General features: G+C 34.4%; 1 protein-coding gene across 1 annotated transcript; it reads right to left on the bottom strand.

The window, feature by feature from the left end:
- Nucleotides 1–921: 921 nt before the first annotated feature.
- LOC129757509 (CLIP domain-containing serine protease B4-like) lies at nucleotides 922–13530 on the bottom strand. The gene is made up of 4 exons (XM_055754773.1): nucleotides 13135–13530; nucleotides 12722–13051; nucleotides 1647–1749; nucleotides 922–1571 (listed from the first exon to the last, which is right to left on the bottom strand). Exons 1-4 carry the CDS (start codon nucleotides 13202–13204, stop codon nucleotides 956–958), a joined length of 1119 nt encoding a protein of 372 aa, XP_055610748.1. The 5' UTR covers nucleotides 13205–13530; the 3' UTR covers nucleotides 922–955.
- Nucleotides 13531–14075: the final 545 nt, after the last annotated feature.

Genomic DNA, 14075 nt, shown 5'->3' with positions numbered 1-14075 from the left:
GCTGTAGCTTCTGACTTTTGACTTTTGACTTTAGGCTCGTTACTTTAGACGCCTGCTTATCAAACAGTTGCTTTAAATGTAGATTGTAAGATTAACGTGGTTTGAAGCATAGTGCATAAAAAGTAAGTTAAAAGAATGATTGGCTTGGTTTTATGCCAATTGAATTGAACCCCGTTTAAAGGTAGGTTTGAGCTTTGGCGAGTTGATTAAATAAAATAAAGCAAAAATTCTAAACTTACTTTGTAATAAGCAATTGAAAAAGTGTACATAATTCTTTTCATATCACCGTACAACGTTTTATTAAGTTCATGTACATTTAACAGCAATTTAATATTCAGGTTATGTTGGGTGGTCCAAAATAAGTCTCTAAGGAATTTAGTTGGACCTATTTTCGACATGGGTTAAATTTCGATTAAAACAAGTTTTTTTGGTTCTTCGAGCTTGCAAACCAGTTATCAAGTGTTTTATCATAGCTGTGAACATGTTTGTAGTTGTTAAATTCATCACAGCTATGCAGAAAACCTCTTGAAAGTTGACTCCAATAATGGCACGTCCTCCTGAAATGGAGTTTATTAGGCCCAACTGTGAAAAATCAAAACTTTATATTCAATTTTGTATCTCTAACCAGCTTATTTAAATGGAATCTTAGATATGATTAGAATCATAAGAAGGAGCTTTAACTATATTTGTTAAAATTTTCATGTTTCTAATGATGTATGAGAGAAATATTAGAAAAAAAGCGGCAAGGTGGTCCAAAATATGTACCCGGTCCAAAATAAGTCCGTTACCCTATAGCATGACATGTAAGTTTTGATCAGCAAATGCGAGTTTAGTCTGGGAAAACCTTTTCGTGTAGTGTGGTAACTAAGTTGCATGACTCTTATAAATTTTCTCATGTCTTGATAATAAAAAAAAGTGCTATTCTTGAATTGAAACATTTTCTATTCTCGTTAGTTTATTCTTCTATATATTCCTCAATCCAATCAATATACTTGTTAATTCTAGTGTAGACACCCGGAATGTTCTCGGTTCCGCACTTGTCAGTCCCAAAGCTAACGATGCCCTTCAAAAACCAGGCCGACTTATCGCGAACCTTTTCGATCTTCATCAGCGGTCCACCGGAATCACCCCGGCAGGAATCCTTTCCCGCGACACCTCCGGCACAGAGCTGACTCTCGACGATGTCCACGTTGGCACTGCTAAAGGCGTCCCCGCAAAGATCGTTCTTCCATTCCGGAACTGCCAGGTACATCTTATACCGGCTTGCGGTTTTGTTCTCCGTTTGACCCCATCCGGCCACCGTTAGCATCGTTCCGACGGCATCGGTCTTTTTCAGTAGATCCCCACTCGGAAGGCATATCGGTTGAATGTAGGGAGTAAACTCAACCGTTTCCGCCATCCGGATCAAAGCGATGTCATTATAGTCGGCCCCATTCTCTTGGTAATAGTCGTCATGGATGTAATACGCCGCCACCAGGATATCTTTCACAGCATTAACACAATCATCCGGCTCGTGATAGTTGCAATCTTCCGCATTTTCGGTATCGTACTCACCGAGGCGAATTTTGTACCTGGAAATGATCGATGATGATTAGGTGATGAAAAACCAACTCATGCTTAGAATTATATAGTCGAAGAATACTAACACGACCCAACTAGATGGTACGCTTTGTATGCAGTGAGCAGCCGTCAGTACGTAGCGCTCGTTGATCAAAACTCCCCCGCAGTGGAATCCAAAACGTTTGTTTGCTAGAAGAAAAATTTAATGAAAACATATGAAAGCATTAACAATTTATCCATTTAGTCGTTCGTTTCTTGATTCAATTTTTTCCAATTGTAATTGTATGTATGTACACCCACAAATCAGACTCTACTCCTAAAATGACGTTACATGGAGGTGGAATTATTGGCATAAATTTTATGACGGACCGGCACTATCAAGGTTTTTTTTATCGCCGGCATTGTCATCCCTATGGGCTTGTGAAATCTTAGTTGGCAAGTCAGTTGCTTCTTGAGACGATGTCTGTGACGATGTGTTCGAGCCCAAGAGTAAACATCGAACACAGTTGTACTGGAATTTTGTTTAACTGTTCGCCAACTGCAACGTTAATATAAAGTCGTGAATGAAATGAAGACTAAAATCGAAACAAAAAAAATTGTCCTCCCTGCGCAACCTCATTGAATTTCTGAATGAAACCAAATAAATCATACCCCTATTTTCCTTACAAGACAAAGCAGGATGAAAATAATCCGCCAGCAAGGATATTAAAGTTCCGAGCGCTGTGTGTGTATGACGACCGGCATCAGAAAAAAAACGTTCTTTGTTTCTAATTCCCGGAAAACAACCATATCGAATGATACTGAATTGAATGATGTACACCGCTTTGCGTTAAGTTGACGAGAAGAGCCTCAATCACACCAACTTCCCTTAAAATCAGGCGATATGTGTTAAACATCATAGTAACAAATGCGAAGGCATCAGAAAATGTACAAAAATGATTTGATCAGATTTGAAACTCATTGCTCAATTCAGTTTACTAGAAACGTCTCGTTTCCATCAATTTGCAATGTGAACTTAAAAAATTGCTGAGCGAAAAATGTTTTCGATAACACTGTGAAAAGGCTTCACAGCTTTGGTAGATTTGAAGGAAAAGAAAAATTGATAAAATTTTGACTAACTGCTCTTTAACTTGAAGTTTTGATTTTTTCCTCTTTGACTAAACTGATTCAAAAATTCAACAGTGTCATTTCTTGTGGTTAAGCTATAAAAGCTATTCGTTTATCAATAATATTTACTGGAATAGAGTTATTGGAACTTATGTTAGTTTTAAAATCGTAAATGCTGCTAAAATTTAAACAGCATTCAAATTGAAATTTAAAATTTTATAAATCTTTTCTTTGACTTCTTTTTGATCTATTCAAAACTACAGTAAAAAGTTTAGCAGTCGAAGAATTTCGATAACCAAGATTAAGATACGCGTTGTATTTTCAATACAAACTAAATAATTTTTAGTTTAAGAATATGTTAGAGGTTTTATATTTTATTGGGGTAAAAAATGGTTTTTTTATTCAATGATTTTAAAAGTCAGTATCTAGACACTAGCTGATTTTTTTTTATTAACATCCAATATTCTCTGAAATAATTTATTACAAATTTTATAAATTGATTACTAATTTGATAATGATTTGAACTAAATTCAAAGCTACTTTTTTAGCCAAATGTTAGCGTAAAATAAACTTTTCTGTGCAATAAACGATTCAGTTTCGCAAATTTGAAATTCGAACTGATTTCATTTCATCCAAATCAATTTGAGTTTTAATTCTTTCTATTATTTTTTTCAACAAGTCCATTTTATTCCAAAAATAATAATAGTTTCCTGTTGTTTAATGATCAATATGAAATCAATATGAAAGGATATTTGATTTTTTTTATCTTTCTGATCAAATAACGCACCTCATCATATTTTGCCCTCCGCTTTTGATCAACACTCTGAAGATTTGTCGTTGTTCAATTTCATTTGAAGGTAGAATTTTTTCGCAAAATTCAAAAATTGATATGTCAGAATTGGTTCATTATGGCCAATGAATCTAGCAATGTTTAAATTATATGTTCTGCTTTTTGGAAGTTTTTAAAAAACTAGAATTCATTCGAAAAAAAATGTAATGTTTTGAAGGTCCCAGCTAACATGAAATCGTAATAGAAATGATAATCCAAATCGAATATTAAGACATTTTCAATAACTACCGTAAACACATTGGTATTGAGTGATTTTCTATCATTCATTTACGACAAGCTTTGCCCAAAAAAAATTGAATCGGATAGCAGTTTAGTCAATTCGTAAATATGTCTCCAAAAAGTTGAGAATATGCTCATTCGACATTTACGATTTGAGTGAACTGATTTACGATAAATGGGCGGTCCTTCAATTGACACTCTCTCCGGTCTCTTTCTTAGACCGGTTCGTAAAAACAAATTCTCACCTATAGAGCTTTAGCGTAGACCAAATCAACTGAAGAGTTGGCATCGTAGTAAGATACGGGTCTGCGAACTCGGAGGACTGGAGTTCAAATCTCGGTCGAGGATTTTTTTTCCGTTTATTTTGCTTTTTGTTGGAAAAAAGAATCGTTGGAATCTTGTTATTGTAGGTATATCGCCTCCACTTTTGTAGCTATATGCTATTTTGGTAAGTTTAATACAATCTTTTCATCTGGTATATTTGTTTCAATAATTCTGTTGTTCCTGCGTTATACCTTCATAAATGTTTGCTGGGGTAACCCCAGTTTAATGCAATGCAATGCAATTTATTATACTTTGACTGCATTTTTAGTTTTGTCTTACAACATACAACAATTTCATAACATATTTTGTTTTTTTTTAAAGATAATTTATTTTTGGAAGGGGGGCGTTGAATTCGAAAATAGAGGGCGGTGTGTGAAAAAGTTTGAAAAAGTGATTGTACAAAATGAAAAGATCAATGAAGCCTTCTAAATTGAATTTCATAACATACATGCGAACAGTCCCACAGATAAGTTAGAGAAGTTAGCATACTGTACAGCCAACTGAAAGAAAGATATTTCAAAACAGTTTCTGCCGATGTCAAAATCATAGGTTACTGCCCATTAGACTGAGTCGATTTGGGGTCATTTTTTAATTTCTCAAACCCTGGGGTCTAGAAAGCTTCATCTTGGTCCAAAACTCATCCATGATTTTTGGCAGAATTTTTAAGTAACGTTTACATGAGTAAATTTAAACTTTTAGGTTTGTATGGGAAAATTGAATATTTTGTACTGAAAAATCAACTTCTTTTTGGTTTCTTCTGTGGAACCGAGCCAGCTGACAGTTTTTATGCCGATTTATAAAATTGCTAAATGAAATTTTTCGCTTAGCAACTTTGTCGAAGACCGTAACTTCGTATCTTATTAGGTAAAAAAGCTATTAGCTGTTTAACAGGGGTATGGCTTATCGCATTGATAAACAATAAATTTAATTGACATCCCTGCAGGGTGGCTAGTGAGGTATTTCATGGCTACTTTTCATGCAATACTTCGCGAGACTCCTGCAGTGTTGTCAATTGAATTTATTGTTTATCAATGCGAAAATACAAACCTCTGTTAAACAGCTAATAACTTTTTTGCCTAATAAGATACGAAGTTACGGTCTTCGACAAAGTTGTTATGCGAAAAATTTCCTTTAGCAATTTTATAAATTGGCATAAAAACTGTCAGCTGGCTCGGTTCCACAGAAGAAACCAAAATGAAGTTGATTTTTCAGTACATAATATTCAATTTTCCCATTCAAACTTAAATGTTCAAATTTACTCAAGTAAACGTAACTTAAAAATTCTGCAAAAAATCATGGATGAGTTTTGGACCAAGACGAAGCTTTCTAGACCCCAGGGTTTGTTAAATTCAAAAATGACTCCAAATTGGTTCAGTCTACTGCCCATGGATGTCACTGGATGTATGGAACTTGATGCGAATAAAAAAAGGTCATTACGCGTTGCATGAAGTACCCTGCACACGATGAATTAAAGAATATTTTTTAAAAGGTTCAAAACAACTTAAACATGCTAAAACTGAAGCGAAGAAAAGCTTTTATCATAAACTTTTTCAAAAAATCATCCCAGAATGAAACGTGCAATGCGGGTAAGGAGAAAATCAAGTTAGAGTTAAATGGAGCTGTTACGGAGGAAGGAAAAGTAGTTGCCAATGTTTTCAATCAATATTTTACCAGTAGTGGAACTCAGTTTACGACCACTATTCCCAGAAATATCCATGCTCCTAAACACTATGTCGATAATAGTGGCAGTATTTATCTTCGACCAACAACTGAACAAGCAGTCATCATCAAAATAAATAAATTCGATGCTTCAAAAAGCCCAGGTCCGGATGGAATTCCAGCGCATTTCGTCAAAGCAAACCATCTTATTTTGGCACCATTGATAAGCGACACTTTCAACCACTGCAACTGTACTGAACTCGGAGAATTTACTGAATTTCTCAAAACAGTGCGGGTGATATCAATATACAAAGCGGAAAAAAACGGATTGTAGTAATTACCGGCCGATACCAATACTATCGGTGTTTAGTAAGATAATAGAGCAGCTGATAGCAGATCTAGCAGACCGGGTTTTGCACTTCTTGAAGCAGCATAATGTACACAGCCATCAATACGGTTTTTGCGAAGGGTCAAGTACTCTGACAGCAGTAACTGAGCTAGTAGACGCTATTCACAATGCCGTGGATAATCGCAAGCTTATGGGAGTGTTATTTTTGGACCTGAAAAAAGCTTTCGACACGATTGACCATGCTATTCTGTTTCGAAAACTGAATTCTTTTGGAATCAGAGGTAACGCATTGTCTCTATTTGCTAGTTATCTTGCTAACAGAAAGCAGTACGTCCAAATCAATCAGTCAACTAGTGACCTTGGAAACCTGTCTATTGGAGTCCCTCTAGGCAGTACCTTGTACCACTTCTGTTTATCCTTTATGTGAACGATTTACACCAGCTACGCTTACATGGTAAACCTAGATTGTTTGCGGATGATACGTCGTTGCCTTTCGAGCACCACGACATCCCAAGCAACCAAAAGTCACATATTTACTTGAATGAAGGCATTGAAAGTTACATATTGGCTGACAAAAAGAATCAACTTCCCAATTCTCTTTAGTGAACTTAATGTACTCATTAATAAACTTGAAAGTTGCAAAAGTGCTTAATATGTACGTTTTATGTGACTTGTTTTGCCCAATTCCCATAAGTAAACTATATGTACTCATTAACGAACTTGAAAGTTGCAAAAGTGATCCATACGTACGTTATACGGGATTTGGTAAGTCACATAAAGGGCACAAAAGTTCTCAAACGGGATTTGATAAGTCACATAAAGTGCATTTATGTGCTTTAAAATCAAATCACCACTTCGAGTTTTGGTATCAGTTAGAACAACATCTAGGCGTGGTCTTGTGGTAGCGTGTTCGTTTCTCACCACGAAGGTCGGGGTTCGATCCCCAAACTGGGCAAGTTTTTTTTCAACAAGTAATTTAGTAATTGAGTGACCATTCTGATGCGTTATAGGTAGGAAATGTAGGAAAGAAGCAATTGAACAATTTGTTGAGTTTGGAATCCGGCGCGTGGCATCATGGCGGCACCGGTACAGAACACAGTAAATAATCAAGAGAAGGTGATTTGAACCGAAGCCAACGGTTCAGTTGAGATAGAGAGAGATTTTATTGCTCATTTTGCGATTTTTTGGGAGCTGAATTAAGAGGCCGTTGAAAGCTGAATAGAAGATCATCAAGACTTGTTTTGTAACTTGAAAGTATCAATAAGAACTTAAATTTTGAGCTGCATAGAACGTACTTCATATCATTGATGGGGCTGAGTAAGCGTTTTTGTAGCTGTTTTATGGGACTTTTGGTTGCTTGGGATCGGAGTAATTATCTCTCAAATGTCAAGCGACTTGGTTAAACTGAAAGCATACTTCGATGTGAACCTCCTTTTACTTAACCTAGAAAAGACCAAATATGTAATCATTAGTTCACCTAATCGGCTCACCACCAATCACTGTCAGCTAGAACTTGGTACAACGGTAATTGAGCGAGTCAGAAATTTTAAATAGGCCTTAATTTTGATGAACACATCAGATGAGACAATCATATGGATTGTCTTAGGAAGGATCTTGGCACCATACACTGCATAATTTGGAAAAAAAAATCGTGGTTTATTCCCACCAAACAACTAACAAGCCTGTATCATGCATTTGTGCAATCGAAATTGCAATACATGGTCTCCATTTGGGGAGCTGCAAGTAAAACTGACGTTAAACCACTTCAAATTATGCAGAATCGATGCCTCAAAGCTGTATACAAACGACCCAGACTTTTCTCCACGTACAACCTATTATACCAATCCTCGCCATCAGTATTACCAATATCCGCACTAAGGGAACTCCAAAGTGTTATCCAACTCCACAATATGCTACACAACCCGGTTATCCACCACAACCAACAAATCCACCAGAGGAACCACAGATTCCACACACGATCGAGGGGAAATCTGACACTACGAAGAGCAAACACCGAAAAAGTGAAAAAGTCACCTGAATACTTCAGCAAATCCGAATTTAATACGCTTCCGGCATACTTAAAAATCATACCAAACAAAGTAGACTTCAAACGCCAAGTAAAAGCCCAACAAACTTAGCAAATTATCTAGTATGACCTACAAACAAACAAACAAACATGTAGGGTAAGTGTTCCTAATGTGGCATGTGTACCTAATGTTAACATACTGTTCGATTTTGCCTGTTTTTGACGTTATTTTTCACTTATCACAATTATCAAAAAAATTATAATTTAAAGGATCACGTGAACTTTCATTTTACAAACAAATAAGCTTTCTAATTCACAAGATTTTTCGTAAAATCCGGATTGTTTCTAAGCATGTCCAAATTGAATGGAATTGTTAGCAAATGCCTTAAAAAACACCTGTTTAGAAAAAGAAGATTAAAGCTGAATTTGTCAACCGATTTTTTTGAAATTTTTTGTCGGATTGTTTTTTATCATGATTTAAGTAATAAGTATGTTAGAACGATGTTTTGTTCGTGTAAAAACTAAAAAAAGCATATGTCCACAATTAGGAACACTATTTTCAATGTGTTCCTAATTATGGATATAGTCATAGTTTTCCAAACTATATCAAAGTCTTAGAATGTATTTGAAATAAATTTGATTGATAGAATTGTGTTTTAACATAATTTTCAACGATCTGTTAAAATAAACTGTTTTGAGCTAATAAAACATGATTTATTTAACTTCAGTATATCTCAAAGCTTAAAATGTTGAAAAAATATTTTCGCCAGGTTGTAAGGAACGAACCTTTCGCGACAGAAAAGGAAACCATCAAGTTACAGAGAGCTTCTTAACGAGAACAGAATCGAAAGGAAAAATTAAAAAAAAATCTCAATAAAATACGTTGTATACCGTCTTTTGGGGCATCATGCAACACTTTTCAACTTCAATTGCTTCTTAAACCCTAACGTCTACTGATCATCCTACCGTTTGTACATCGAAAGTTTTAAGGTTAATGGGACATAAAATTAACGTAGTCAGAAAAATAATTGGTTTCACCAGTTATTTTTAAATTTACATAACATACGATTTTCACCCTACTAAGAAAAAGGGTATCTAAGTTGCAAAAACCTTTGATCTTAATGAAAAATCAAACAACAAATTTTGAAAAGTTTTTGACATATTTGTGATGTCGTTACGCATAAAGTACGATCTGCAGTTATTTAAGATTTTGTTAGAATTAAAGTTTATATTTTTCTTCTAAAAGAATGCAGAAGGGTGCTGATGCATTTAGGGATAAATAATACTACAAAAATTTTACATCATATTCTAGCATATGGAAACAAGATTTAAACTGTGAATCATTGATTTCCATGTCGATGCATTTTAGCCCAGACTGGTAACGGAATTTTAAAAATATTTATTTTAAAAAATTAAATGATTTTTCGAAAAATATTCATACACCAACAGTGTTGATGTAGGATGATTAGTTCCATATAAAGTTTGTAGGTAATATCACTAAGTCAATCCGCCCCATTGTGTAAAGTTTTTTACGGCATCAAAAATGTAAAAATTTCGATGTTTCGAATTTTCTATGAGATTCAAAAACTTTATAAAACTCTCCCACGAAGTGAGAAACTATGGCATCATCGTTTTTTTTTATCATTAAATGATAATTTTAATCAATTATATCAAAATAAAGTTAAATAAGTGTTGTGGTACCCAAATGTTGCATCTAACAATGCTGTTGCATGATGCTCTGTTTAACTGAACTTATTTGTATGCATTACAATGAATTTTCTACTTTTTGAAATATAATAAATGTATCTATTGGAAAAGGTAAAGTTTGAATTTAAATGTGCTCAGTTTTCACTATTTTCTTCAAAACTAGCGTGAAGGAATATTGTTTAGGATTTAAATAGTTCTTATTTCCCTATTCATATTCCAAAAACGTTGTTATATTTATAAAAAAGTGAGTTTTAAGATTTTTCCTTTTAAAGTATTAAAAAAACAGACCCATATGCAAAAAGTGTAATATTTGGGTACGCGGATACATTTTTTCCTCATATGTTAACATTAGGAACACCCATATGTTAACATTAGGAACAATTAGTGCCATATTAGGAATTTCGACACACTTTATAAAACATGATATTTTTCGTAAATTAAGGCTTGAAATGATTATTTCAAACCAAAACAGAGTTCAGAAAAAAATTTGGAATTTAGTTACCAAAAAATTGTATATCTAAGTATTAAAGATTCGGCGCAATAATATCAAATCTAAAAACCTCTGACAAAATATAGCGAAATTAGGCTCATTTACCCTAATGATTGAAAATTCATAGAGAAATACCTTTCATGAATTATTCTTATAATTATCCTGATAGAAAATTATTGTTTGGAGAGATTTACTCCAACTGACAAGACAAGGTTGATTTGTAGATATCAAATGTCTCGATTACCAGGGTACATTTCCCATCATAACAGTAAAAATGAATATGTTAATAAATTATTTGACTTTCCCTTTTTAATACCATTATTTTCTGAATAATATCAACAAGACAAAATCACCTTAAAATGAAAATTTGTTAGTAGCCAAGGGGTATAAGCGCATGTGTTTAGAGACAAAGGGGTATAAGCAGGGCCAGATTAAGCCATCGGGTTGCCCGGTGCAATTTTTTTCGAGGGGCCCCTATAATTCGATTTTCTTCAAAAGCTATCCAGAAAATACAAAACGTGTAAAAAAAACTTTCTGGTGTCTTCAAATAAAAACTGGTTATCAATCACGTGCAAACATTGGGGAAGAGTTTAAAAGTATCTTAGAAATGAAATCTCTGATTAAGCTGTAAAATGAAAAAAAATAATTCTCATTTTTTTAAAAAAAACCCTTATCACACACTATCATTCTCTAATTTAAAAAAAATGACCGGATAGTAGATATTATATGTAAATGATTATCATATCATCATTAATCGTTTGGTTTGTGCTTATTCGAAAAATATTTACCTAGTGACAATTTGGAGATATCATAAAAATTTGAAACATAGAAAACAAAATTTTGAAAAAAATAAACAAAATCATTAAACCTACATTCCATAGAGATACAGATATAAGAGTTTAAGAATTCAAAACTATAAACCACGTTATATTCAGAACCGAAATTCAGTGTTTCAAATCCAAATCATAATTTCAAATCAAGTTTTGAAAAAAAAAATTAAATTAAAAAAAGATACCAAGTTTCTATCAGAGCAAAAGCAGAAATTGCACCAAATGTTAATTTCAATTCTATGTCTGAAACACAAAAAAAATCTTTTCCTGAGATATTTTTGAATGTGATTTTCATCAGATAATATTTTTTTAATTGTTATTCTAAATGCGACGAAAGTTTCATTCGATGCCCTCAAAGCCTAAGGGGTATAAGTGCAAAAATGATCGGTTGAAAAAAAAATTGAGAATAAAGATTAAATGTTTAAAACACAGAATCAGTTAAATAATTATTTACTAAACTATTTACTTTCTTCATTGAAATCACTTGAAATGATGAATCAAATATTCGAGGTTTAATTTGAATCAGAAAAAACAGGCTGGAATTGAAAAACTAAGATTTTTTTTCAGTTAACCACACTTTTTCCATTTTCAAGTCGTAAATGGCAGCACAATCTTGCAGTTAAAACTGAATTAAGCCTCAATATTGATTTAACAGGTTTATTTAGGCCCACATTCAGAAAGCTTTTCCGGATTTGCAAAAGAATCACCAGCACAAGAATGTACAACTGCCAAAATTTCTACTCATCTAAACTACCGATTCAATTGCAAATCATACCGATTATCGGTCCAAAAAATTCACTTTTAGTGACCTTGATGCAATTCTTTTTTTTTTTGATTAAGTGATCATAGAATTTCCAAGGCGTTCACACGGTTCCATGTACTTATTTCTTGACCAAATTCATCCAGCACACCTTAAATAATCCTGGATGTTCGAAAATGGGCATTGATTTGAATACATTGCAAAATAGTGCTGCCATCTATGACTTAAAACTAAAGAAATAGTGTTAGAATATTAAAAAAACATTAGTATTTTTAAATTTAAACCTGTTTTTTGGATTCAAGTTCAGCCTCAAATCTATGTTTCATCATTTTGCATCATACTTATGAATGTTAATGAAGAAATCAAGCAGTTTGATAAAGTTTTATTGCTCAAATATCAAATTCCTTAACGCTAGAGTAACATCTTTTAAAAACTCCTTTTAATACCTTTGAAAACCTTTGGAATTCTGGAAAACTTTTTAAAATCCAGTTAGCTCTCAAATAATTCGTAGTTGCATTATTATTAACTTTTAATCAGTAAATTTTAAAAATAATCTTGTTTTTGTTGAAAAACTCAAGTGGTACTATTCTTATTTCGCACCCCTTTTTTACATTTTGGATCCTCAACGCCAATTGCTACGTCCAAAAAATGTAAACTTATGCTTGATTTATCCGTTAAACAATTCAGAACAAACGTTAGAAGAAAATTTTCGTGATTTTTAATCATTCATATTATAACAAGCAAATCACAAAGTGGTACTATTTTCATTCATAGTGTGAACTCCATAAAAATTTGATGTAAACCCCCCTTTGGCCTCAAAGTAGTTCGATATTTACTCACATTTGTAATACTGGATCCTCGCCAACCAGGGAAAATCATCGAGCATGGCGATTCCACCGCCCACAATCCGGGTACCGATCGTTTGTCCGCATTGGCCAATGGCGGGCAGCGCAGCAGGTGCCCCGAAACGATTGCTAAGTTTGTGAGCCAGCGGACAGCAGACGGCTTGACGAGAATCCAGCTTCCCACAGGAAGACTTCTTCAGATAATCCCGTTCTGCATCACTCAGGTTGCCTCTCATCAGCAGATGACTGGTCTGGGTACATTCCCTCAATGGAACGCAGATTCCTCTGGCTCCGGCACCATCTCGACATTCATCGAACTGTTCCACTAAAAGTCCAGGAAATAAGAAAAAAATCCCTTATGAATAAGGGTCCTGTCGTTGCTCTCTTCCCCACTTCAAAGATACTCACGAGCCTGTATGTGGCCAGCCAGCCAAAACGCTAGAACTAACAGCACCGGTAGCCTTTCGGTGATCGCCATTCTACTGTGGATCTTCGCTACCAACTGATTACAACAGGCCGATTAGACATCCACCAATGCACCGAACCAGACCGAGATCAGCTAAGGAAGAAGACGAATGCGTCAATTCCAGCTACAAATACCACGAAAACGCACAAACTCAAATTCCCACAGACAAGTCCACATAAGCTGATAATAGTTCGGTCTCTCGAGAAGCCGGGAAGAAACGAAAGACACACAAGAATAAAAAATTATAATAATAAACAGGTCGTCGTCTACGGGGAAGATCGCGTTGATCGCCTTTTTTTTCTTAATTCCAAACACGAAATAAGATGAAAACAGTCAGAACATCGCCTAGAGATTGAGTCGACGGGGGAAAAACGTATTACAAATCAACCGCCACCGTGTCAAGTTCAGGAAGTCAATGGCAGTTGATTTGGAATTCCGCTTTTCGATGTAGAAATATACTAGCAACTGTTACAAAATCACCATTAACATCTTATTAGTCCGGTTTGTGGGCTGATAACTGTCATCAATAGGCCAAAAAGCTCGGGAATTACATTTTTTTCTGCTTTCAAAAGCAGTTTCAATCGGAAGGGTAGCATTGAGATGAGCAAAGTTTCACTAAGGGATATGACATTTTTCTCAAATGTAGAACATTCAGTCTTATAATGCATTGCAATGATAATCAACTTACTGACTTGAGCTGATCAAAAACAAGTGCATGAAAGAATAGGATTTTTCGTCAGAAATTTTAAAGATAGTTGTCTGACCTTTGCTTTCTGAGTGGATTTACAAAAATAATCTATGTAACAGTGAAAGCTTTCATGATTTAATGATAAAATAAGATTGAGATGGGTATTTTAAGAAGACAAATTTGTCATTTTTCTCG

The sequence above is a fragment of the Uranotaenia lowii genome, chromosome 3 (assembly GCF_029784155.1).
Source record: "Uranotaenia lowii strain MFRU-FL chromosome 3, ASM2978415v1, whole genome shotgun sequence".
Lineage (NCBI taxonomy): Eukaryota > Metazoa > Arthropoda > Insecta > Diptera > Culicidae > Uranotaenia > Uranotaenia lowii.
Note: the sequence above shows the minus strand (reverse complement) of the source record. Positions and strands in the feature narration are given on the sequence as shown.